General features: G+C 40.2%; 1 protein-coding gene across 1 annotated transcript; it reads right to left on the bottom strand.

Moving 5' to 3' along the window:
- Nucleotides 1–1,422: 1,422 nt before the first annotated feature.
- Nucleotides 1,423–25,751, bottom strand: LOC149298656 (sodium/nucleoside cotransporter 1-like). Its single transcript, XM_089487023.1, has 18 exons — nt 25,676–25,751; nt 24,422–24,492; nt 20,575–20,654; nt 20,297–20,388; nt 19,391–19,580; nt 13,627–13,768; nt 11,415–11,528; nt 10,898–10,975; nt 9,678–9,758; nt 9,050–9,130; nt 8,574–8,699; nt 8,103–8,233; nt 7,108–7,276; nt 6,333–6,530; nt 4,661–4,742; nt 2,089–2,187; nt 1,871–1,982; nt 1,423–1,543 (listed from the first exon to the last, which is right to left on the bottom strand). The coding sequence occupies exons 1-18, from the start codon at nt 25,749–25,751 to the stop codon at nt 1,423–1,425; spliced, it is 2,043 nt and encodes a 680-aa protein (XP_089343149.1).
- Nucleotides 25,752–26,682: the final 931 nt, after the last annotated feature.

The following is a 26,682-nucleotide window of genomic DNA, read 5'->3' as shown; positions in this document are numbered from 1 at the left end:
ATCTGTCTGCCCTAGACCGAAAATAGTGATAAAGAAAAATATCCACCCTTAACACCACCCACAATTAACTATAATGATATAACTAATATCATAACGCTGCCACCAGCAAGACAATTTATAAATGGGGTGCCTTTGTCCCCCAAGCGAATTAGACTCAAAACCCACACAATATGCTTTACCACAATAACTATGCGATTTCAAATTACCAATAAATTGGTCTAATCAGGTAACGTGAGTCAGCAATATGTAAAAGTTATGTGTCCTGAAAAACATGGCCAACACTAATGCCCCTACACCCTTGTGTATTGCCCCCAGCTAGCCCCACATTGTATGTTTATCCCAACACCCAGCCCGCCCTTTAGTATTGATTTATGTGATGCCTCCAGCCAGCACCACCTTGTGAAATATATCTCCCCTTCCTTAGTATCATGTCAGCCCTGGCACCCTGATTGCATCCACAGGATCTGCCTAACATCCAGATTGGAAGCATAGGACTTGCCACCTTTGCCCGCAAACAGCCTGCCTGTGGTATCCTAGCCTCAAACAACCTGTGCCATGGTTTCCTCCCCACTTACAAATCCATGCTATCACACACATATTCATTCATTTACTCATTCACAAACATTTATTTACTCATTCAGATACTTATTCATTTACTCATTCACAGATTTTCATTCACAGATACTCATTAATTCCCTTATTCACAGATACTCATTCCTTCATTCACAGATACTCATTCATTCCCTCAATCATGTATACTCCTTCATAAACCCTCCCCCATCCCCTTACCTAAACTGCAGAGCTCTCGGTGATGCTCCCAGACTTCCGCAGGGGCCGCTGCTTCCCTCTGTGTTGCTCACACTCTATGCAAACAACGTCTCTTGTATTAGCCAGGGGAAGCAGAAACAGAGCATGGTCATGTGATATAAACGTGACTCTGCGGGGTTACTGCTTCCCCTTGGAAGCAGGACCCCTGCAGAAGTGATCGCATGCCCCCTAGAGTGGCAGACCCCTACGATTGCGGTTGCTGCGAGCTTTTGCCTCGCATTATAGATGGCTCTGGTAGATACAATTACAAGTTGTAACAGGTTAAGCTTTCAGGAGTACAAAACACATTTAAAATAATAAATTATGTTTTAATTTATATTTGCAAAGACAATTTTACAGGTAGTTTATGAACAAAAAAAATTAAAGTATCTCTTCAATTATACAGGTTGTAAAATATTTTATCAGTCATTTATTTTACAATGTCTAACTGTACATTTCCCTTGATTTTGTTGGTTGTCTGTAAGTAATGAAGGCCAGAGAGTAATGAGAGGAATGAGCAGTCCTAATTAATTCCTGGAGATGTATTTTGTGAGGTGTGTCCAGTTAACCAAAACAAAGTCCATTGTTTATTTTTTAAAGACATGGCAGCTGTGGTTACAAACCAAGACATATTGTGTTGTTATAGTACATGCAACAGTTCTGTACATATAGGGTAGAGGAAGAATCATATTCCCATCCGTTTCCAAATGAAAGTGACCCATTGACCATTTCAGTGCTGTGTTAGAGAAGACATAAATGTGAATACTTTTAATAAAATAGCAGTGCAAAACATTACAGCTTAATGTTCTACTATAATAATAAGCAGGGTATTAATAGTAATATTACAGATCCAATCACACTTCCTAGTTATGAAATAGAAGTCCTATTTAAAACTACTACCTCATTCCACGTGTAGAGACACATATGGGCCAGTATACAAAAAAGTAAACACTAGCAGGACATTTTCAGTTAATGAGTATAAACCATGATGCAGAAACTACAATAGGTCATATTATATCTGGTGTAATTGATAAACACAATGGTTACAGCAGTTACCACTTACTTGGTATACAGGTTCTTGCAGCAGGAATAGAGATTATAACTTGTGGCATTAAAAGCTTCTGGTGTGACCATGAAACCGAAGCAATCCAGTTGACGAGGGCTATATAATATTCCTATAGGAAAAGTTAGCGTTGTTTCAGTTTTTCAGGTGGCATATATCTTATATGTTTTGTGTTCAATAATGTTTTCCACTTTAGCTTGTGTGTGTATCATACTTACCGGCTATAGCAGCATTGACAAATGAGACACAGGCACCAGTCAAGAGAGCTCGTAGCACCACGTTTGCAAGGTCACCCTTTCGTTCCATGGCCATGGTGGCTGTAACAAAAATAACTTATCAGGACTGGTGCACAGGATAGTATACCATCAATATTACTGGTGCTTCTGACTCCCCGGTGTGTTGTACGGGCAGCGGGTTGACGTCTACGCGATTCGTGTAGGCAACTTCCGCTGCAGCCGGAAGAAGGTGTGGTTAGCAGCGTGGGTTGTCTGTGTCCATCGCGCAGACTGTCAGAGAGGAGAGTTCCCTGCACCGCTGCGGGAAATTCTCTCTGACAGTTGGAGGGTGTATGTGCGATGGACGCTGACAACCCTCGCTACTAACCAAACCTCCTTCCGCCTGCAGCGGCAGTTGCCTACGCAAATCGCGTAGACGTCTACCCGCTGCCCGAACAACACACCCCGGGGAGTCAGATCCACCAGTAAGTTTGGTGGGGGGTGTTAAGTGGGGGGCATAAGGCATTTCTGTAGACAGAGTGCTCTATGATATGCCTTTTAACCCCCTTAATGCCACTCTGCCTACAGATATGCGTTTTAACCCCCTTTATGCCACTCTGCCTACAGATATGCGTTTTAACCCCCTTTATGCCACTCGGCCTCCAGAAATGCCTTTTAACCCTCTATACGCCACTCTGCCTGGTGAAATGCCTTATGCCTCCCTATATGCCACTCTGCCCCATAATATGCCTTTTAACCCCCTAAATACCAGAGTGGCATATAGGGGTATAAGGCATTTCTTGAGGCAGGGTGGCACATAGGGGGTCAAAATGCATATCATGGGGCACAGTGGCACATAGAGGGTTAAAAGGCATATCATGGGGCAGAGTGGCATTTAGAGGGTTAAACAGCATATCATGGGGCACAGTGGCATATAGGGGGTATAAGGCACTTCTGGGGGAGAGTGGCCAGCCTTGGGGCAGATGTGCATAACTGGGGGAGGGGCAGGTTGGAAAATAAAAGGAAATAAAAACAAAATATTTTTCTCAATCATAGCTTTTATTTAAAAAAATAGTTTACATGAATTAACATTTATTAGTAAAACGTTTTTTTCTATAGGGTTTTTTCTATATATTCAGGCTTTTTCTTTTTTTTCCTAAATTAATATTCAGATATTGGGGGGTCATCTTATAATCAAGCAAATAAGGTATTATAAAAGCTTAAGTCAATTTTATATTTGCGAAGCAGTGTTTGTTAGTTGAATATTTTTATATTTACACATGTCAGACACTTGCTGGTGTCTGTATTAGCAGGGTAGAAGGAGCCCAGAATGCAGGACTACTGGAGGTAACAGGAACAGTCCAGAATAGTAGAGATAGGGCACGATAACTAAATCAGGTAAAGGCAGGACGCCAAATAGCGTAATCAGGTCACAGGCAAGGGTCAGGTCCAGGCAGCAATCAAATAGCATAGTCAGGTCACAGGCAAGGGTCAGGTCCAGGCAGCAATCAAATAGCGTAATCAGGTCACAGGCAAGGGTCAGGTCCAGGCAGCAATCAAATAGCGTAATCAGGTCACAGGCAAGGGTCAGGTCCAGGCAGCAAATCAGGATACAAAGAGGTAGAGGAGCACAGTACTGGGGACGCTGTGTAGGGCACAGAGCGTCTCAGAATATCTGAGCGCCGACATAAGGGAGCTTGAGGGTTTTATAGAGATCCCAGACGTGGCGTCTGACGTCACGTCTGGATCTCCACCCACTGTTCCGCCCCCAACCACCTCTTCCCTGTGAGACGGCACAAGAGGTGCCGCCCCCCCAGGGGAAGCCCCTACCCCCACTCCTCCCACTCCCTCCTGTACACCGTTAGCAGGAGGAGAGAAACTAGGGGCGGCGTGCTGGAGCACCGCCCCCTCCGTGGGGACCCGAACGGCGTCGCCGGCGTGTTCCCCGGCTCCCCGCGTGGACGCAGGGAGTGAAGAACACATCGCCCGAGACGGCGGCAGGGACCGGGAACCTGCCGCGAGCAGACTCGGTCTGCCACGGGAGGTAAGTCCCGGACCTCGAACGGCACGTACCGTCCGGCGTACGGTACGTGCCTTACAACACAGCACCTCAAGCATGGTACAAAACACTGATATAATACCACAAAAAAGGCATTTAAACGGCCCATGCAGCACAGCATGAATACTGAACATGACTTGCTCAAGTAAAATGCACATATAAATAGAGCTGGCAGATTTAAAAATGTTTAATAAAACATTGATAAGAGAAGCCTTTTGAAAACATGCAAATTAAACAAGCATTTCCAAAAAATATCTCATTGCTTGTGTCTTTTGGAACTCTGGACCCAGGCTGCTCAGGGCACAAGGAGAACACAACAAAATTATACATGCATAACAAAACGGGGGTTGCGTATACAAAATGATCAGTTAAAACATCTTATCTCCATTATTATAAATTGTTCTTGCTGATTGGACCATTCCATTTGTTACTACGGTGATTTGTACCCTTTTAAAACTTTACAGCTGACTAATTTTAATACATAGCTCTAAATGTATTTTTTACAAGAGTACTTACACAATCCTCCCAACATGATTCCAATGGAGCTGACATTGGCAAATCCACAAAGGGCATATGTGGTAATGACTTCAGCACGTTCCTACAAAAGCAGAATGGCTTCAAAGTCAGACTAGAAACCAATATAAAATATTGTAAAAAACTAGCAGTAACATTTATTTTTGGGGTTTGACTGTCCCTATCCACATTCTGTTTTTTATTATATACTGTTTCCTATAACAGTTTATGATGCTTTTATTTTTTTTAAATACATTCTGAGTTTACTATTTTCATACAACATTGTGGCATATAGCAGTTACAGGCACCAGTGACATGGATAATCAAAACAATGTTTTACAAGGCAAGGCTTATCGCTGCACAAACCCCCCCAGAAATTTCAAGATTATGTGAAAATAGGATATGTGCCATGTTGGTGTTGTTGCATAAGATCTGATACCTAGGATTATTACAATATACCCTGTGATCACCATGGCATGCCCAACCACTGTGCCCTCAAACTATAAATGGGAAATAAGGACATAAAGGGGATAAGAGCTTACATTTTAGTCTAAAAGCCCCTCAAAGTTACTCAAAGAACCGTAGCTTCCAAGCTACCATGTCCACGTGCCCCTAGGTAAGTTCAGCACAAATTCTGCTCAGTAGAACCATCTGCAGTCATGTTGTAAGCCTGACCCTGAGCAGTGAACACTAGATCTTCCATCCACCTTTTTTTTTCCAATGCATGGGTATCAATGCCTTGGCTGCATTCAGTGTGTGATGGAGCAGCACTGCAGCGGGTGAGGAGGTGAAGTCTGGGTCACTGTCTTGTGTAATTGATTTTATTACCTCTACCCAGAATGCTGCCAACCTTGGGCAACTCTACCAGATGTATAAAATCCACCACAGTAACTAGTCACCTCCAGTATTTTGTCGAGGTCTCTGGGGCAAACCTGTGTTTATGATACCTTTAAAAGTTTGTAAAGTTGACTAAAAACAAGGTACAATATGCAGTAATAAATACGGTATTTGCTCGATTATAACACAAGGTTTTTTCAGAGCAAATCCTCTGAAAAATATCCCTCGTCTTCTATCCGAGGTCATCTTATAATCAGACCTCAAATAGAGGTCTACTACTGCTGCTGCTACTACACCTCTTTGACAGTCCTTAGCCTGGGGGGGAACAGTCTTTTTTAAACATTTTATAATGAAAGGTGAATCCAGAAGGTCTCAGGGACCTCTGACCTCTGTCAGGGACCTCATCTTTCCAAATCAAAAAAGCCCTCTGAATCAGATGGGAAACAGAATTAGTTAATCGAAAACCAACATGGCAAAAACTAAAAGAAATTTCGTCCAAAATGTTTTTGCAGAGAGACACCTAATGTTCTATGTGTTTTTGTGATTAGCCAATCACTGCAATTGGCCAATCACATAGCGTCTGCAGCTAACTTAAATGCAGAAAACTTTTTTTTCCTGTTGCTCCTGATCGCTCTCTCGCAGCGGATGATTGGGGCGTTCATTCATAAAGGAAGTTCCGACGCAGGGGAGCAAGAACCGCGGTTCCCGGGGACTTTTGTATTTTATGCTACAAATAACTGGCCTACAGAAAGTGATTAAATGCAGACTGTTTAAAAGTTGTGGTGCTAATATAGAATAGTAAAAAATAGTAAAAAAAATAGATGTAGTCGATACTTGCCGATAACCACTGCTTTTCATTACCAATGTACTCCTCAGCACCTGATATGCGAATATTCTTGTATTCAGCCAGCTTTTGGTATGCCACAAACTCATTCAGAATTATTTTGGTCCCCAGCAGCTCGCCAACCATTCCAGCTTCACTCCAATTGACACCCATCATGAAAGCCACCGGCATGAATATGTAAGAGAGAATTAACTAAAAATAGGACATGAAGACAAACACAAAAGAATGGTTATTACCATACTTAATCCATTTATTAAAGCAAACTCATCTAACACTACTTGGCTAATACATATCTCATTTTATAAAGCTTTTTGTTTGGTAGTGAAAATCAGAAATTTGGCATGTGTGGAGAAAGTGAGTGCAATTGATAACTGATCCCAGGATAGCATTGACCTGGTATTGACCTTCCTTGAAACATAATTCCATGTATTGTTACTAAATTTAGTAATCTATCCAATTCAATTTTTACATAACTAATGTAGGGCTGCAGGGTTTGTTTTTGGTTCTAGCATTGGGATTTAGGTTGACATATCCTAAAAGTCTAACTCTTTCACATAACATATAGACACATTTTCGATATGACTGCAAATGTGTAAAGTTGCTTTAGGTGACAGAACTATTTTAATAAGTAAAAAAGTTAACTGTGATAATGTAGACATTGCTTAAGCAAAAATTAAAGTCTGTAAAAATTATCATGCCCAATGATATCATCCCTAATGAAACAGCATGCCCCTAATATATACATTGGCAATGTATGTCCAACACTCACCTGAAGAGTGAGCTTGGGGTAGTTCACCATGCCTCCTAACCAGGAGAAGGCAGCATTGATAAATTCAAGCAGAGCTATGAAGGCAATAAGATTGGCTGCAATGTTGGCAACAAGTCCCACCGATGCTGAGGCCCCATTACTGGCAGCCTCCAGCACGTTCCTCTCTTCTCTAAAATCATAAGAAAACACTAAGGGTGAGCATGCTAGTAGCTTGTTGTTATAGTGATATATTTGTCAGCAAGGTGAACAATCTAAATGAGCAACAATATATGAGCATACAGACAAACAAAATAAGGAAATAAAACAATAAAATGTTTTATAAACAATGAAAAGTGCTACACAGTATTCCCTTGAAGTAATGTTACCATTCAGTTCTTCTGCCCATAATGTATTTCTAATTAAGATTACTGTTAGTATTATAAATAGTAACATTTCAGCTGTTCAAGATGTCTGAGAAGCTGTATCTAGTCAGTGGCAAATGAAAAGATCAGCCAGAGCAACAGTCTTTGCTCAAGTTTCTCTCCATCTATCAATGCCAAAGTTAGGTTGGGAGAAGTTTTTATTTAAAAAAAATGGGATCATGATCTACTGAAATGTATTTATTCCTTTGTTTTATTGACTTGCTTTGTCTAGATATCTTTCAGCATTTAGTATTGTAGATTGGGAAGCCTGCTTGTTTTTACATATTGTATACAAGGCCTGGTTTGGAGGCCCCATTTCAATCATTTTACACAGGCAATCCTTTAGTAACATTTGTCACGTTTAGTCTGCCCATTTTTCTATCTGCTTTAAGACTGCAAACATTACTTAGTCATTGCTCTTGTCTTATGATCTGAATAATTGTATGTCTTAAAATCCCTAACTACATTAACCCCTTTGTCTTTAAGCTAGTTTACTTTTCTCTTTTTCACTTTAGCTGCTCTTTAAAATTCCAATATTCATATATTTTTATATAACTGTATTTTCATTAGAACATTCAAAATACTTAATATTACCCCTTTTCTATTTTGACACCTTCTTGACTCTTGAACTTTGATTCCTCAGTCTCAGGATAGACCAACTTGGACAGGGCAAGGGCACAGGGTGCCGCCATGACAGACGCAGCAATCAGCGAGGCTGGATCAATCTAAAATGATAAATTTTTTGGTAGCATGCCTGTTGCTTTACTATATCTTCAATACGAAATTGGTATGTCAACAAAGACATGGTAATTTGAAAACAAATAGAAACTGACATTTGTTTTACACAATTAGAATATCTAAAATTAAATTAAGCTTGTTTTTTTTGCACGGTTTTGGTGTCATAAAAAATCCTAGGTGTCCAAGAACTTTTTATCTCATAAACCCAGAAGTCCACAAAATTTTCAATTGTGGCAGATGTCTATCAGCCCAAACATTTAATAATATTTATGTGTACTAAAACTACTAACTCAATTGTTCCAGATCAGCAATAAGAAAGGACCTTACCCCAAAGGAAATATAAGCACCCATAACACTTCCAGCAATGGTTGCAAAGCCACCAGTCATTACGGCATGAATTTCTGATTTAGTCATGTCTGGCAGATAGGGACGGATTAAGAGAGGAGCTTCTGTCTGGAAGAAAGCATTTGTATTAAAGATAATATCAATGCACACACACAACCACATTAGTTCAGAAAGCGTGTTCTCAAAGATTTGGAGAATTCTAAGCTGTTTGACAGTCTCCTCAACAGGTTAGCAATAATATTTTTTATGCAAACGTATAAAAACATATTTTTTGGTTTAATAATTTTGCAACTACCGCAGCATTTATCAGGCAGTGTTAAACTAAGTATTTAAAGGAAAACATGAATTGCAAACCAAATGACAAATAAACAATTATCATATAGTAACAGCAGCAATTGTCTGTAAGAAAGCATTACAGATACTGCCTTTTCCTCTAGTGTGGTCCTAGAATTAATTACCTGCCCAACAAAAATGTTCCCAGCCACACTCAGTGTTTCCGTAGCAGTGGTACCCATTGTAACCTGCATGAGCCAGGAAATCTATGTGTAGAAAAGAGAATTCAGATGCTTTAACACTCAAATAATGATGGAAAAACACAAAGACATGTAATTGTAAATCATCTGCAAAGCTATTACCTCACAACATTTAGACAAGTAGACATGCTAGTAATACTCAAAAAGGCAACATAACCAACACATGTTTAATAAAGAAAACTCTACATATTAAGTTTTTTTGTATGCTGGCAGAATGGTAATCTCAAGGGATGCAGCAGACGGGCCCTGTTTCCTATGAGATGACTTTTATTATTATGTATTATGCTAATTTTTTTTGTTCATTGGCATTTTAAAAAACTAAAGTAAAGCAAGGTTTGTAAAATTACCTGAAGAAATCACTGAATTTAAGTGCTGCTAAATCTAGGTGGATGTATATTTCATATTTGCTTTATATGAAGTCAAGCATATAAGATGGGGTAAAAATACTGAAGATTGTTGACGTGCACACTACATGTCATCCAGAATGAGCGTAAGGAACAGACGGTTGTCACAGTTGTTTTCTGATTTCCTGCTTTCAGAAGCAATAGCATACCTTAAGGATGACATATTGCATGATGCCTATGTAGTAGAGTACAGACATCACACAACTGAAAAACACCACAATAGGAAGAGCCTGTAAAATAGAAAATGCAAGTTAATTTACAGCAATCTTGACATTTCTTTCTTCAGCAAAGTATGTGTGAAAAAACAATCACATTTCCAATCATAGGTTCACTGCTTGTCCCTTAGAGACCACTTAATTTGCCCACACGTTTGGAAACTGGTAAATTCATCAATATCAGTGCACTGAGACAATACTTGTCAAACATTGTCTACTAAAACATCAACAGCTCCTAAATCATCTGGGCTTGGCAAAGTAGAGAATTAATATATGACATTCAGAAGAATTAGCATAGCCCTGGAAGGAGAGCAATGGACGTAGGGGCCCCTGACTGTGGGGGCCTAGTCGCACAAGCCTTCGTGTTTAAGTGCAAGACACTCCTTGGGCTGGTGGTCCTTGAGATTCCTATTGGTGCCATGAACTGACAGGCAGGGACGCCCGCAGTCACAGCGGGGATATGCTTTACACGACTATGCCAGCTGGTGTTATGCATTAACGTTTACAGCTATGTTACTGTTTCAGTTTGGTGTTGGTTGGTTGGTTAATTGTTAAAGGGTGTTCGACTAAGCGCCCAGCACATGTGGGTAAAGTTTACAAAGGGTTAATGGTATTGACCATTGGTAGTTAAATCGTGGTAAGTGTCATGGGGCAGAGATTCAAGTTGGATGGCACCATGGACAAAATATTTCCATAGCTGTTAATAAAGGAAGTAATAAATTAATTTGTTAAATATATTCGGTGTATGCCTGTTTATTGGGGTCTTGGGGTGAGGGGATAAAAGGGCTGTCATTTGGGCCCTCCTCCAGTCAAGTGTTAGCTGAAGATTATTGGTTCAATGTGCATTTCACACCCTGCATTATAAAATATTTGATAATTATCCGCTCTAACTGCAAAGCCATTCTGTATACACTACACCTATGCAATGGGGTGCTGCTAGTTGTAAAGTTGATGTCAAGTACATAATATGTTAAAGGAGATAGGAAACTATCTGTGTGAAACCTAATTTAAAAATAAGACAGTTAAAACCAAAATATATTGCTTTGATAAATAATCCTGTATAACAGAGAGAAATAAAATATAACTTCTTTGTTACACACAGTAAATCCTCACAATGTGCTCTTAGTACATCCTAGCCTGGTGTTGTTACATACCTGAAAGGCAAACACGTCCTTAATAAGGGTTTCTCCAAATACAAACTTTGAACCAGCGATGGTGTAGTTCAGGAAGATCTGAAGATAAGACAAGACTTTTGATTAGTTGTAAAGTTATTCATATATTTTGAAGGAATTATTCATCTCTTGTGAGGGTATGTATCAAAGCATTACATAAAGTCTAACGCATTTTTCAACACACACAGACAGATTCCTAGAGCAGTGACTGCCTTTCAATAATGTGATCACAACTGGTGTCCCATAAAACACACACAATATATAAAAATCTCACCCCATATGTTGTGTTTTTATCCCACAATCGCTATACATTACTGAGATCAGCATACTTCCCGCACTGATCTCTTCTGCAATATTTAGACTATTCTGAGTCCAGGTAAACTGCAGCTACATTGCACCTTAGCGGATATAGGTGTAAAATGTCTGTGATAATTTGAGAGTGCAGGTTCAATGGATAATGCCTTAAATCATGCCAATGCTCCCCCACGCAAATTACTACCTGAATTTGTTCACCAAGGAAATTGAAGGCTTGATAACCTGGTTCAGTACGGATAATGAAGAGACCCAAAACAAACTCAAGTCCAAGGCCCCAAAATACTGCACGCCAAGACACCTAGAAGAAAATAATGCAGGCTTTTCTGGATACACTATAACAATATTATTAAATTATATAATTGGCATTATATAAATCAATAAATAATAACTGATACAGTGCCTTATCATTTAAGTTCATATGGATAGATCATTTAGCATATATATATATATATATATATATGTGTGTGTGTATGTGTGAAAAAGAAAGTACACCCTCTTTGAATTCTATGGTTTTACATATCAGGTGTACTTTTCACATATTGCCTCTCCATTTTAGCTTTATTTTTGTTAAATAAATCATGACATGGTATTATATGGCATGTGCTGTTGTTCTTCTGAGGTGGTATTTACCCCGAGCCGGACTGGGAATAAAAAGCAGCCCTGGAATTATCTGGACACCAGCCCCACATTTTTTTTGTGTGGTTGCGCTCATGTGCCCTTATGCCACACCAATGAGTATAACTAGAAACCACAGGGCCCTGGGGCACACTGACTTCACAAGCAACATGTCCCACAATGCCACTTTTGTCCTCAAACAGCTTGTCTGTGCCACCTTTGCACCCAGTTTGTCTGTGCCATCTGTTCCCCAAACATGTCTGTGCCATCTGTTCCCCAAACATGTCTGTGCCATCTTTGCCCCAGAAACAGCCAGCTTGTGCCATATCTGGCCCTTAAACTGCATACTTGTGCCACCACTGCCCCTAAAGCAGACCGCCAGTGCAATCTTTGCCCCTTAAGCTGCATGCCTGTGCCACCTCTACCCCTTAACAGCCTGCCTGTACCACGCTTGACCCTGAAACAGCCTGCCTGGGCCACCTCTGCCCCTAAAACTCACTCACTTATTCATTCATTCACTCCTTCTCTCCCGCACCCCCTACCTCATCTGTAGATTTTACTGTTCCGGGGGGCCGGACGAGCAATACTGGGGTCTCGTTGATGTCAATGCAGCCTAACGCCGGCGATCAGCCTAATGTGGGAACGCAGCTTGGCACTTTGGTGTCCACGCACTGTGTGAAGAAACTCTCTTTTCCACCCAAGGGAAGCAGGGACCTGTGGGGGGAAAAGTGTTTCCTCTCACAATGTGTAGGCTCCACAGCGGTAAGCAGTGGGCCCGTGTTAGGCGGTGGCGTAGACACCTGTGCGGCCCCAGTGCTGCTTGGCCTAGCCCACCTGGAAATCTCCCAGTTTCCTGGTAGGCCAGTCCAGCCCTGTATTTACCTGAGTTTTAGACCTGCCAAGGAACAAATGATTGTTATTATGTCCTGATATGTAAAACCATAGAAATAATTTTTTACACAACTGTATATTATTATTTTTTACACAACTGTATATCCAAAAAGCTACTGGCTGTCCACAATGAGAAGACATTTACGTACTAACGCTCACACTGAAGAAGCAGTTACTTCCACTCATTAAGTGCACTAAAATACTTATATACCACAGCTAAAAAAAAGATGCAGCGATACATTATCCTGAGTATAGAAAGTGATGCCCTGTTGCATAATACAAACAAAAGGCCTTAATAAGATTCATCTAATGATCATGGGTTAGTACAAAATTCTCCTTTTTTCCTGCAGGAATGTACAACGTAGTATTAGTAGTACAACGAACCAACTCTATATAGGTAAACTCTAAATTACTGAGTAGTCTAATTCTTGCATGGTTTTTCAAATACACAGTGAGAAAATCGTAGATAAGGCTAATCTTAAACGAAACAATAAACCTCCAAACATTTAAATTGGCAAAAATAGTAGACTGACAGATAACCTTGATTTCAAAACTAAGAAAACACACACCAGAATAGAACTAACCACAATGCTGCACTTTAATTAGTTAACTTGATTATTACACTATGTGATGCATTTACAGTACAATAATGCAAAGATAGCTCCAGCTTAGCACTATTGTACGTCATTTGTAAATGAAAATACAAAGTGAAGAACAAAAAGGTTAATACCATACAATGGTGTCTTTTAAGTTGATGCTCTAAAGTGTTTTTGAATGTGGGAAGGAGATAATGCAAATATTCATCAATGTGGTAGAAGGCTTTTTCATGCACATAGCCTGACAATTCACAGCCTATTAACAATGCTGATATAGTACAAATAATAACTTACTGCACGGTGATGTTTGGAAATGAGAAATAGGAAAATGACAAACATGCAGACACCTCCAAATGATATAAGTTGTTCCGGCCTTTTGGATGTATCCAAGACTAACCAAATGATAAGTCCAATTAGAACCAATGCAGATAACACCCTAAAAGAGTAAAACATGGTCACAATAAATAACCAAATAAAACGATACCTTTAAGACTTTAAATCACAGCTGTGTTCAGTGGCACAGGGCACTGCTTGTTAAAGAGCAATGAGCTAATTATCCACTGTCACTGATGCAAGTTAAAATATATTGTGACACCTGATTTTGTCCAGATCACCAAGAATCCTTTAACAGGCAAATAATGGTAAATGGTAAACAGGTCTTGGGGATCATAGGCTGGCCTAAGATTCAGGCTTCTGCTCAAAATGAATATCTTACATAAAAATCCTACTCACAAGCAGAGGCGTACGTAGAGTGTTTGACACCCCCCACACACACACTCACAGACAATTTAAAATGTAAAGACACCCGCAAAAAATAATGTTAGCAATACTGTTAATTTGACAAATTTTTAAACTGTATGTCAGCGGGAACAAACTAGAGTTTTAACTTATACATTAATTAAGTTTAAATAAATAACATTTGCTGAATAGATATGGCACAGCATAACTCTATCACTATATACTGGGCCAGACATTGATGGTGGGCTGCATAGACATCTGTGCGGCCCCAGTGCTGCTCGGACCACACTGTTGCCCTCCCCCCTTAGGTACGCTACTGCTCGTAAGTAAGCAATTAAACCCCAAGGGGACAAATCCAAAATGTTCACTTACCACTCGAACGTGCATACAAATCTAGCAAACATACTTCACAATCACATCCCAGTGTATGCCAACTCCGTTTGTTATTTTTGCAGCTAATAAATATTAACCAACTTTAGTTAAGTACTACAAATTGACAGTTACATTTACATTAATAAAGTTTAGTAAAAGTTCAGGCGCTACACAAACAAAAAATATATATGTGTATAAAGTAAAATATATTTTAACAGGTGCTGCAAACACTTAAGTATAACCCCTTTCTACCAAAATACAAAATAAAGATTCAATAGTGTTGCGCAAAAATATTTAGGGTAAATCAAAATTTCTTTATTTTGTAATTTTTGCAGTAAAAAGGGGGGATACAGAAGGAAAAAAGGGGAATGCGGGGTAAAACAGAAAACAATGGTTGCAACAAGAGACCTACAGTAACATATCTCAATACAAGAGGCAGGATGCAGTATGATAGCTCATACTGTGCGTAGAGAGAGCCACACATCAAGAGGCATTGAGACATAGTTGACAGTACATTGTGCGCGAGAGAGCCATATGACAAGAGGCAAAGAGGTACATACGATAACCCCTATTATAAGGGTTTGCAAGTTAGTACAAAGGGCACTGTGTTGTTGCATACGTGGTAGCTAGAGGAGCTCTCCTTTCAGCATCCCCAAAACTGAAGGGGAATCACTGAGGCGGGAGAGGGAGGGGGAAACACAGGGAGGAGGGAAGGGAGAGGAAAATAAGGAGAGTGAGAGAGAGAAAAAAGAAACACAAAGAAGGAAAGAGAGAGGGGAAAAAAAAACAAAAAAAAACAACCCACAAACACCACAACAAAAACTACCCCACCGGGCCACCACAACCGAACGCAAAGAGAACACATCTCTTTGGAACTAATCCAATAGAGGGCGAATAAGGGGGCCTGCGACAAACTCCAGCCAGTGAAACCAAGTCTTCTGGTATCTCTCCTCTGCACCTCTCCTCTGCGAGAGTACCTGGTCGCTGGTACTCCTGGAGCAGCAATAAGTGAAGACGCATATCTTTTCCCATTGTTCCGTCGTAAAAGCGACCTGCAGCTCGGATTCCCACCGTCCCATAAACACAGGGGGCACCAGATTAAGTGCCTCAAGGAGCAAACCATATAGCGTGAGATGCCATGCGGTGGGAGCTCAGCAGCAACACATAGGTCCTCAAACACTGTGAGTGCTCGCGACATGTCATGTCTCCGGGGGAGTGACCGCACAAAGTTGCGTAGTTGAGCATAGTGGAACGCGTCTAAAAAAGAGGGAGGCGTGCGAAGGGAAAGCTGATCCAGAGGCTTAAGACCCTCGCTGGAGAGGAAAGTGCGGATCTCCGACCTCCCGCCCCCAGACGAGGCCGAGAAGAGGGCCCCGCCCATCCCAGGGGGGAAGTCAGGGTTATTCTGAACAGGGGTCAGCGGCGAGGGTACCGAGGATAGGCGCGTCTTCCTAAGAACCTGAAACCAGGCATCAAGAGTGGCCCGTATGAAGGGGTGAGGAAAGGCCGCTCCCCGAGCAGTAGGGGGCAGAAGCCATGGCAAAGAGCACATAGGAAGGCCCAGTAAGGCGGTTTCAACAGCCACCCATTGTTTGTGTGCCGGGCCGTGGGACCATTCCAGCACACGTAGCAGATGGCACGCCCTGTAATAAGTGCGAGGGCAGGGCAGGACCAGACCGCCCTTAAATTTGGGGAGAATTAGCGTGGCAAGGCGTACCCTAGGGCCCCGAGAACCCCAGACAAAACGAAGAAATGTTGTGCGCAGAGAAGCGAAGAAAGAGGGGGGGACAGCGATAGGTAGGGTCTGAAACAGATATAGAAAACGAGGCATGGCGTTCATTTTGAGCACATTGATATGACCCAACCAAGAGATCGTCAACGACTTCCAGGACCTCAGATCAGACCGGAGGGTAGTCAGTAAGGGTGAGAAGTTATAGTGGAATAGTTGAGAGAAGTCAGGCGATAACCAGGTCCCGAGATATTTGAGCTTAGAGCTACACCAGGTAAAAGGGAAGGAGGTCCTCAGGGGACAGACCACCGCATGAGGAAGGTTTATGTTCAATATTTCGGACTTGGAGGCATTGATTTTGAAGTTTGTAAGAGCACCATATAGAGAGAACTCACGGAGGATATTGGGGAGAGAGATCTGGGGGCGGGACACAACGAACAGAAGGTCGTCCGCGTAACCTAAAATTTTATGATGGGTACCCCCAGCTCGCAACCCACATATATCAGGGTTCATCCGCACGGCTTGGAGTAAGGGCTCAACAGAGAGCACGAACAGCAGGGGGGAAAGTGGGCAGCCCTGCCTCGTCCCGTTTTGGATAGCAAAGGAACCCGAGAGGGAGCCATTAACCCGGACGCGAGCTGAGGGAGTAGAATACAAAGACCGAATCCAGGTTAGTAATCCAGGACCGAAACCCATATGCGACAGGGTGGACAGCATGAAAAGCCAGTCCACCCTGTCAAAGGCCTTCTCAGCGTCCGTGGAGAGCAGCATGGTCGGAGTGGAGGTGTGTTTGGCGTAGTGCATAAGTGAAAGGGCTCTGATAGTGCTGTCCCTGGCTTCACGCCCGGGGATGAAGCCCGTCTGATCCGGATGAACCAGCGAGTGCATGAAAGGCTTGATTCGGTAGGCCAGGATCTTGGCCAGTAGTTTCAGATCCGCGTTCAGCAATGAAATTGGGCGGTAGCTGCTGCATTTGCTCCGGGTCCTTGCCCTCCTTTGGAATGAGAGTAATCACGGCTGACAAAGTATGATCCGGAATACGACCGCCCGACAGAATAGAGTTGAAAGCACTCACAAGGTAAGGGCCCAAAATATCTTTAAATTCCGAGTAGTAGCGTAAGGGAAGCCCATCAGGGCCCGGGCATTTCCCAGCCGGTGAGGACTTAAGGGCAAGGAGAAACTCTGGCAGTGTGATTGGGGAGTCTAGAGTGGCCGCCTCATCCGACGTGATCTTCCGTCTAACGGTCCTATGAAGATACGACCTGATTTCTAGGGACTGACTGGGAAGTGCGGGGCCGGGGGGGGGCCGTGCGGAGGTTGTAGAGTCCCTCGTAATAGCTCTGGAAACAGCGAGAGATATCAGAGGGGTGCGAGTGAAGGAGACCGCTCGAGGAGCGTATCTTGGGCACATAGGTGGCAAAAATATTTATGCCAGTTTAAGAGGCAAAATGTAAAGTGATTATATATAATATAATGTGATACAAATAATATGTATAAAAAATATATATTAAAGAAAACAATACTTATATTTTTCGTTTCTGTGTTCTGTCTTTCTTTCAGTTTCTCAGTTGTGGTTTTTCTCCCAGTGTTTCAATGTATATAAGAAAAAAAGAATAACATAGTGTTTTTCGTAAAGGCAATAAATTTGTATCAGATATTTCGAATGCGGTATCCCACTCACATTGATGAGAGCATTATAGTTTGCTCTGACTTTCTGGGCGTAAATCGAACGGTTCCACCCGCCAAAGGAATTATATAGGCTTCCGAAACTCCTTCCCGTAAAAAACAATCGGTCCACACGATAACGCCACAAGGCGAAAACCAATTATCGGTCCACACGATATCACCACGGTGACACCATTGAGAAAGCCTGATTAAGGCGAAACGAGTCTGCGTGCCGTTTTCATTATTATTTTGTTACACCCGGAAGTTGTCCGCTTGGAGAGAGAGACCCGAGAAAGAGATCTTAAATGTGAGCATACCGCACTTTTTTTTGTGAACAAATTAAATATCTGTATACCTTATCTTCTGCCTCTTTGCCTCGTTCCGTGGTGATATCGTGTGGACCGATAATTGGTTTTCGCCTTGTGGCGTTATCGTGTGGACCGATTGTTTTCTACCGGAAGGAGTATATAATTCCTTTGGTGGGTGGAACCGTTCGATTTACGCCCAGAAAGTCAGAGCAAACTATAATGCTCTCATCAATGTGAGTGGGATACCGCATTCGAAATATCTGATACAAATGTATTGCCTTTACGGAAAACACTATGTTATTCTTTTTTTCTTATATACATTGAAACACTGGGAAAAAAATCACAACTGAGAAACTGAAAAAAAAGACAGAACACAGAAACGAAAAATATAAGTATTGTTTTCTTTAATATATATTTTTTATACATATTATTTGTATCACATTATATTATATATAATCATTTTACATTTTGCCTTTTAAACTGGCATAAATATTTTTGCGCAACACTATTGAATCTTTAGTTACATTTACATAACTGGGGAAAAAAATAAAAGTTATGATTTATCTAAGGAAGAGATTGTTGTGCGATGTTGTCGATGGCATACTATTGTTTCTTAAGTTCTTAACTTCAGATTTGTACAGTGTGCCCTATGTTATTCTTTTTCATATTAAGTTTTTATAAGTTTTTTTTTCATGGTATGAAATGTGCATGTAAAAATACATTAATTTAAATAGTGCTAAAACTTGGACATCCAATTGAATCACTTAGTAGAATTTTTTGAAGACGCAGTTCAGAATTTTAATTGCAAACCATCCAACTATAACCATCAACTAAACAAACAATTAAGGTTAAGACATGTGATTAAGTCAAGCTCCGTATTACACCACAGAATGCCTTCTCACTGGTGGATATATTATTCATCTCGAACAGATGTTAAAAACAATATGTCCTGCATTATAACATGAAGGGTCCTGAGATAACAAAAAAGTCCTAACATTCAACCATAATATTAAATCATGTAAATTTGCAGCCATTCCTGGACAGTAATGCTATAATACATAAGATAATTCTAAAAGTGTTCTACAGTTATTGTAAAAAAATTATTTTTGATTTTCATACACATTTACTCCAAAGTTAATTAAAAAAAATAGGTGAAAGATTATTCCTACAAACATAACAATACATTTACAGGGCCGCTTACAGCAAACAAAATAGCCTTTAACAAAGTCTTGGTAGTATTACTCACCAGGTTATCCATTTTTTATTCCTCTTCAAGAACATTCCAACAGGGCTTAGCATTTTTTTAATTTTCTTCCCAAAGAGTTTCATGATCAGGTCATAGACAATGAAGAAAAGCACCACACATGTGATAACCACCAGTGCCAGGGCACGTTGAAAGTTCAGTACACAGGCTGCAATGAAGTAGGCAGCATAGCCTGGAGAATGCAGAACAATTAATTACAGACAAAAGTGATGGATGACAATTCATAATTTGCTGAGATACTATATTGATAATGGTAAAAAAAAAAACCTGATGTGTTTGAACTCTAAAACTGCATTAGTTTATCTGTTTTATAGGAGGATTTCAAGGAATATAGCCCAACAAAGCTGCAGATTATTTATACCATACCAAGAACACCCTGTGTGTTCTTTGTATGAAAATGAGGGTTTACTAAAAGGTCATTGATCAATCTCGTTAGAAGAGAAATAGATGGACTAACGTAGTAAGAGTTTAATAGATGGAAAAGAACTGTGGGCTTAATAACGATGACTACTATCCAAGACATGTTTCAGGAGGAAATAAATGTCAATATTGGACATTTGCTAAACTCAGGGCATATGGTGGACACAGCCAAGCATGACCTCAAGTGTCAAAAAGCACAAAGGTTAGCTTTGCAAGTGTCACCATGGAAGGCTTGCTTACCATAAGTTAACACTGAAGGGGCAAGTTAAACAGACTTAAAGAACAGGAAAAGTTTGAGGCTGAAGACAATCTCACATCCAAGTATGCCAAGGTACCAGTAGTGTTATAAATAAAAGACTTCTATATGTACACTGTACATGTATAACCAGGATTCATTTTATTTATCACAAACAAGTAACGCTAATACCCTACTTGTGGATTTCAGTGCAGAATATTTAGTTATATTACCTACACAGAGGATTCCAATAGCAATGAGCTTCAGAAGCGGTGATTGTTGTTTGCAAAAACTTGCAACCTCGTCATATTGATTTGACATTTTGCTAAAAAGCAAATGGACAAAAACAATAACACAACATATTTACTCCTTTTACAATAATTAGATAATTTAAACATGCATGGGATAGGCATTAAGCTATCCTGAATATAAGATGTTACATACGACAAGACCAATTTAATGTAGAATACATATGAAACAACTACAGGTAAATTCTGCCATGATTACTCACCTTTGGAAGCTCAATTTACTTTTACTTTGTGGTTCGTCGACTATTACTTCGTAGTTGCGCTCCACATTCTCACCTTCTTCCTAAAAGTACACACAGCCTTAATAAGATGCCAACTATGCAAGTTGTTTGTTTATAATCACTATTTTGCTAAACAGTCCATATAGTGTATTAAATTTCAATTAACTGTAAAAACCGTAGTGTACCAATTCATACTAATTCAAATGTACAAGCAGGGCTGATTCAAGGCTCTGGTGGGCCCTGGGCAAACAATATAACAGAGGGCACGTGCGGCCATCTTTGAATTCCACTACCACGGTTCGCGGTCCACCACCGCGTGTGATTAAAAGCGCAGAGGGGGCCCCAAATAGGGTGACCACATTATTTTTCTGCCATTCAGGGACACACTATGAAGCGGATGAGATTACACAAACAGGTGTGTATATATATATATATATACATATAAAATACATACACATAAAATATATTATATATATATATATATATATATATATATATATAAATATATATATATATATATATATCTCACATACACCCTGATTCACATATATTCATTATTATAGATATATTATATATTAATTATTAAGAAGCATTGGAAACCATGTTTATTTCAGATTTAATAATATACATACAGACATGAGTAGATATGTTAACCCCTCTAATACCAGGCACGAGTAGATTCAGAGAATTAACTCCTCTATTACCAGACATTGCACACACAGTCACACAGACAAACACAGTGGCAAACAAACACAGTGACAAACACAGTCACACAAACAGACAAACACAGTCACACAAACAAACACTGTGACAAACAGTCACACACATAGTCAAACATACCTGGGGCTGGCTGCAGCTTACTCTGAGTTGGTGTGAAGGAGGAACTCAACCTATCAGGAGAGGCTTCTGAACTCTCAGGCAATCAGGTGAGTTGAAAAGTTTTTCCTGATTGGCTGAGACCTCCTTCACTCAGACCTCCCTCACTTAAAGTCCCATTGCGGGACTGTCCCGGGCAATCCGGGACATGTGGTCACCCTAGCCCCGAACCCGCAGTATGACTGCGAGTGGGCACCCCGAAGGTTAGTGGGCCCTGGGCAAATGTCCACTTTGCCCGCTGAATAAAGCGGCCTTGTTTACAAGTCTAAAAGGCATCAAAGGAAACTGGAACCTCAAATCTTCTGAGGCAAGCTCCCTGATAGGATATTTCTTCCCTTACTTTCTTTCTCCCTACCAAGGAGATAAAGGAGTCAAAATGCTCTCCACTAAAAGCAGAATCTTCAGCCCTGTCTGACATTTTTTAGTGCTATAAAAACCGTGTTAACTTTTGTGTCATTAATATTGTATTTTTTGAAAAATCATACAAACTATTAACAAAATACAAAAAATCCACAGTCACATGGTAGTCATTGTAGTTGTCCCACATGCTTTTATCTACTAAAGTCAGGATGCATACTTAAATAGACTTCCAACGTAGACTTCCTACACATGCTCTGTCGCTTTCCCACTGAATTTTATGTAAGCTAATCATAGTGGTTATTTAGCAAATATCGGCTTGGCTGAATTTAATGGCTGTGATACTAGGCTTGTGAAGGAAACAAGGTTTATGATTGTAATTTAAACAAAAAAATGTACTACCACAAATTTTGACAAAGGCTGGTCATAAAATTAGAGCATTAAAAGTACCACCATTTCAAATACCCTGGGGTGTTTAGCTTTCATAAATATGGTGGTAAACTGAATTGGTCGGTTTCAAAGATGTCCCAAATAGTACATGGGCACATGATGACAAGATGTCAAATTTCCAAGCTGAAAAAACTGAAAAGTGCACTTGAAATTATTATTTATTATGTAATAATTTTAATAATTTAATAATAATAAATTAAGTTAAATTTAATGATTTCTTTAATTTTTATTTAGTTATAATATATATATATATATATATATATATATATATATATATAAAGCACTCTCAAAGGATGGTCAGCACTCTAGGTATTCAAGTTAACAACTTTTCTTTATTCAAACAAAGTCAAGTCGATGTTTCAGTCATTGCTGACTTTCATTAGGACATATGGAGGAATTTTGGCCCACTCTTCTTTACAATGTTGCGTCACTTACAATGTTGTGTAATTTGTTCATTGAGGTTTGCGGCCATTGTAACACCTTGATTCTTTTATTTTTCAGACATTCTGTTGTAGATGTGCTGGTGTGCTTGGGATTATTGTCCTGTTGCATGATCCTATTTCATTCAAGTTTTAGCTGTCGAACAGATGGCCTCACATTTGACTCTAGAATACTTTGGTATACAGTTTGTACTCCCCTCATGACTAAAAGGTTTCCAGGTCCTGTGGCTGCGAAGTGATCCCACATCATCACCCCTCACCCACCCAGCTTGACAGTAAGAGGTGTTTGGTTTTTGCCAATGTGGTGCTTTGCATTATGGCCAAACATTTCTACATTTGTCTCATCTCTCCAAAGGACATTGTTCCAGAAGCCTTGTGGTTTGTTGCAACTTTTCAAACCTTAGACATCCTGCCATGTTCTTTTTTTGAGAAAAGAGGCTTTTCCCTGGCAACCATTCCAAACAAATCATACTTGTTCAGTCTTTTTCTAATTGTACTATCAGGAACTTTAACATTTAAAATGCTGAGGCCTGTAAAGTCTGAGATGTAACTCTTGGGTTTTTTTGCAATCTCTCTGAGAATTGCAGGGTCTGACCTTGCTGGGACGTCCAATCCTGGGAAGATTGTCAACTGTCTTGAATGAGTTCTACTTTTGAATAATCTTTTTCACTGTAGAATGATGGACTTTGCACTGTTTTATAGAGGTGGTCACACTTGCTGATGATCAGTTAATCAGTTGACTTAGCAACTTAATTTCTATGGAAGGGTGTACTTAGTGTGACAGAATGACCTGTCATACAGGGCCCCAAGGTACTCAGAGATGGCTCCAGCCTGGCTGTGAAAAAAAGATAGCACAGGTAGGAACTCCATCGTGTAACTAATCACATCAATAGGATTGCTGCCTGGGGATTAAAGGTTGGGTTGTATACATCTGTTAATTTATGTTAATGCTGTGGATATATGAGTATGTTTTACAACAATAAACTGTTCATTCCTGCTGCACTCAATTCAAGGTAGTTGTGTCTACTTATTGGGTACACATAGCAGGGTTCCAAGGTGTGCATGCTTTCTGGTGCTGGAAGTGATTTTGGGGACAACAGGAGGATACATCTGGGTGATCTTTGGGAGTTATTACAGCTCTCTTGGTGAACCTGTTACACTTAGTTTTTCACACGTGGCTTCTCCATTTTGGCTTATTTTTATTGAAAAATCATGACACTGAGTAATAAGTCATGTGCTGTTGTTCATCTGAGGTTGTATTAACCTAGTTTTTAGATAAATACAACCTGCTAAGCAACAGATGATCATTATTATGTTGTGATATGTAAAACCATTGAATTCAAAGATGGTGTACTTTCACACGATATATTCATTTATTTAATTTTAATAAATCCCAAAAAAAGTTTTGCTGTGTAGGATCAATGCCAAGTTAATGGCAATGAACGTGCCAAGGAATATCACTGGATGTCTGTGAACTGATATATTCAAAATAAAAATAAATTAACCTACCTTTCAATACTTATGAGTTGTTCCACATTGAAAGAATACAATTTATACTTAATTCAGAAACATAAACAGAAAAAATACTATGGATATCTTTGATCCTTGGTGTGATTCAATTTAGCAGGTTAGATTATATGATTTGGGCAATGTACAGGTTTGGATCTGAGCACTGGCAATTTGTTCTTCAACATTTATGATCTTACCGTTGTTGAAAATGCTCCATTCATAACCCCATCTTTATTTTTCTTAATCTTCATTTCCATGTCTACTGTAGCTGTAAAGCAACGAACATATACACTATTTTATAATTTACATGGATAACAATCTACATATAATTTAGACAAATTCTGACAATATTATAAATGTATAGCTTGTACACAAATTTGTGATCTTTTCAGTTAATAATTTACTCATGTAATTTGCACAGCCTTCCCCTTCCCTGCTCATGATACCTCTGCTTTAGTATTTGTATCAAAGACAACACCATACCATAGCAATTTATAATAAAATGCAGACAAGTCCTACAAGAACATGAAATAAAGAAAGGAATTTATGGCTCTGAAAGGTTTTACATTCAGGGTAATGACTGCAGAAGGACAGGCAGTAGCATACCTTCGGGGGGGGGGGCTCCGCCACAGGTGCCACTCATCAGGCTGCCTGTTTCAGGGGCAGAGGCAGCACAGGCAGGCTGCTTAAGGGGCAGAGGGGGCACGGGCAGGCTGTTTTAGGGGCAGAAGTGGCACAGGCAGGCAGTTTCAGGAGCAGAGGTGGCAAAGGCAGGCTATTTCAGGGGTAGAGGCCTACCAGAGCAATGCTTGGCTTAATATATAGTGATAGTTGTTATGCTACTGTCACGTCTGCCCACACTAGTGGCACTCACCACGGAAGTTCTTCTGCCCAGAATACCATTACCAAGAGAGAAGCTCTTAGTAGCAATAATCCAGGATTTAGATGATCCCAACAGCAAGCAGGCCTTAGTGCAGACAGGTAATATAGTTACTGAGTCTATGTAGCAAGGTATAGGGTCTGCTTCAGGCAGGATACACACAGGCAGTAAAGCACTGTAGGAGTTAACTCGAGCATTATGGTAAGGATACCTGGGTCAGTACAAGCCAGAGGTCAAAACCACAAAGCGGGAAGTCAGAACTGGTACACAAGAAATCCAGGTAGAGGTGCAGATTCGCTAAGGAGAGAGTAGTCAGGCAGGCCAAGGGTCAAAATATCTGAAATCTGCAACACAGGCAACGATACGCAGTAATGGACCACAACAGGGTGCCAGAGAGAAGCATTTCTGGATTTTTAAATCTGGCGCCTGTTCTGGACCCCGCCTTCTACGTCATGGCCGCACCTCCAGCCGTTCATCAAAGCCGGGGCTCCAGCGGAGCCTCCAGCTACAAGAGAACAGGTAAGTATCTTCCTCTGGGGATCTCTGCGCTGATGGGTAGCTCTTTGCTTACCCGTAGCGGGACCCCCAGACCCGTCCTCCTGGCTCCCGTGCCCGCTCGCCGGTGACCGGACTCGGGACCATGACATTTACACTATCGCCAATGTCTGGCTCAGTGTATAGTGATAAAAGTTATGCTATATCATATCTGTTTGGTAAACATTATATTTTTAACCTTAATTAATTTATAAGTTAATTTATTTTTTCAACTTTCTAGTTTTTTTTCAGTTCACATACAGTTTACACATTTGTTAAAATAAATATTCTTTCCAACATTCAGTCTTGACATTTTAAAGTGTGGGGGGGGGGTTTCGCCCCGGGTGCCAAATACTCTAAGTACGCCACTGAGAACAGGTCACAACCCAGCTGGTACATGCATGATGATTGAAAACCACCGAGTATAGAAGAAAACGTTAAGGGAGATTCACTCAGACTTAATATAATACTGCTATCTCTATAGCCATATGCTATTTTTGTATTTATATAGTTTGAATTTGTTATAGTAAACAAAGTTAAAAAGCAATATTTAAGCTAGTGTACTTTTTTCTTACTTCATCACTGTTGCGTTACTATATGAACTCTAATGCTGGGTAAATCTATGTGGTACTAAGAATTGTTTATAACGTTTTTTATGTCTTTTGTCAACATACAAAACTATTAAGTGATGCATGTAAAAAATAATATGATTGTTTTTGTTTTTATACTTGACAAAAGCACAATATGAGTTTTCCATTTAATACTGTTAATATTTTTATCATTTAACAAGATGCAAAGTGAAACAGAAGAAAAATCTAAATCAAATCAATATTTGGTGTGATCACCCTTGGCCTTAAGGGGCCATCAATTCGTCTAGGTACACTTGCACAAAGTTTTTTTAAGGAATTCGGCAGGTAGGTTGTTCCAAACATCTTGGAGAACCAACCACAGTTTTTCTGTGAATTTAGTCAGCCTCAGTTGCTTCTCTCACTTCATGTTCTTTACTCTGAAGATAGTTGTTAATGACTTTGGTTGATTTTTGGT

Source organism: Sceloporus occidentalis, unplaced genomic scaffold, assembly GCF_023333645.1.
Source record: "Sceloporus occidentalis isolate IW3139 unplaced genomic scaffold, rSceOcc1.0.p SCAF_31, whole genome shotgun sequence".
Taxonomy (NCBI): domain Eukaryota; kingdom Metazoa; phylum Chordata; class Lepidosauria; order Squamata; family Phrynosomatidae; genus Sceloporus; species Sceloporus occidentalis.
The sequence above is the reverse complement of the archived record's forward strand: the minus strand, read 5'-3'. Positions and strand labels throughout refer to the sequence as shown.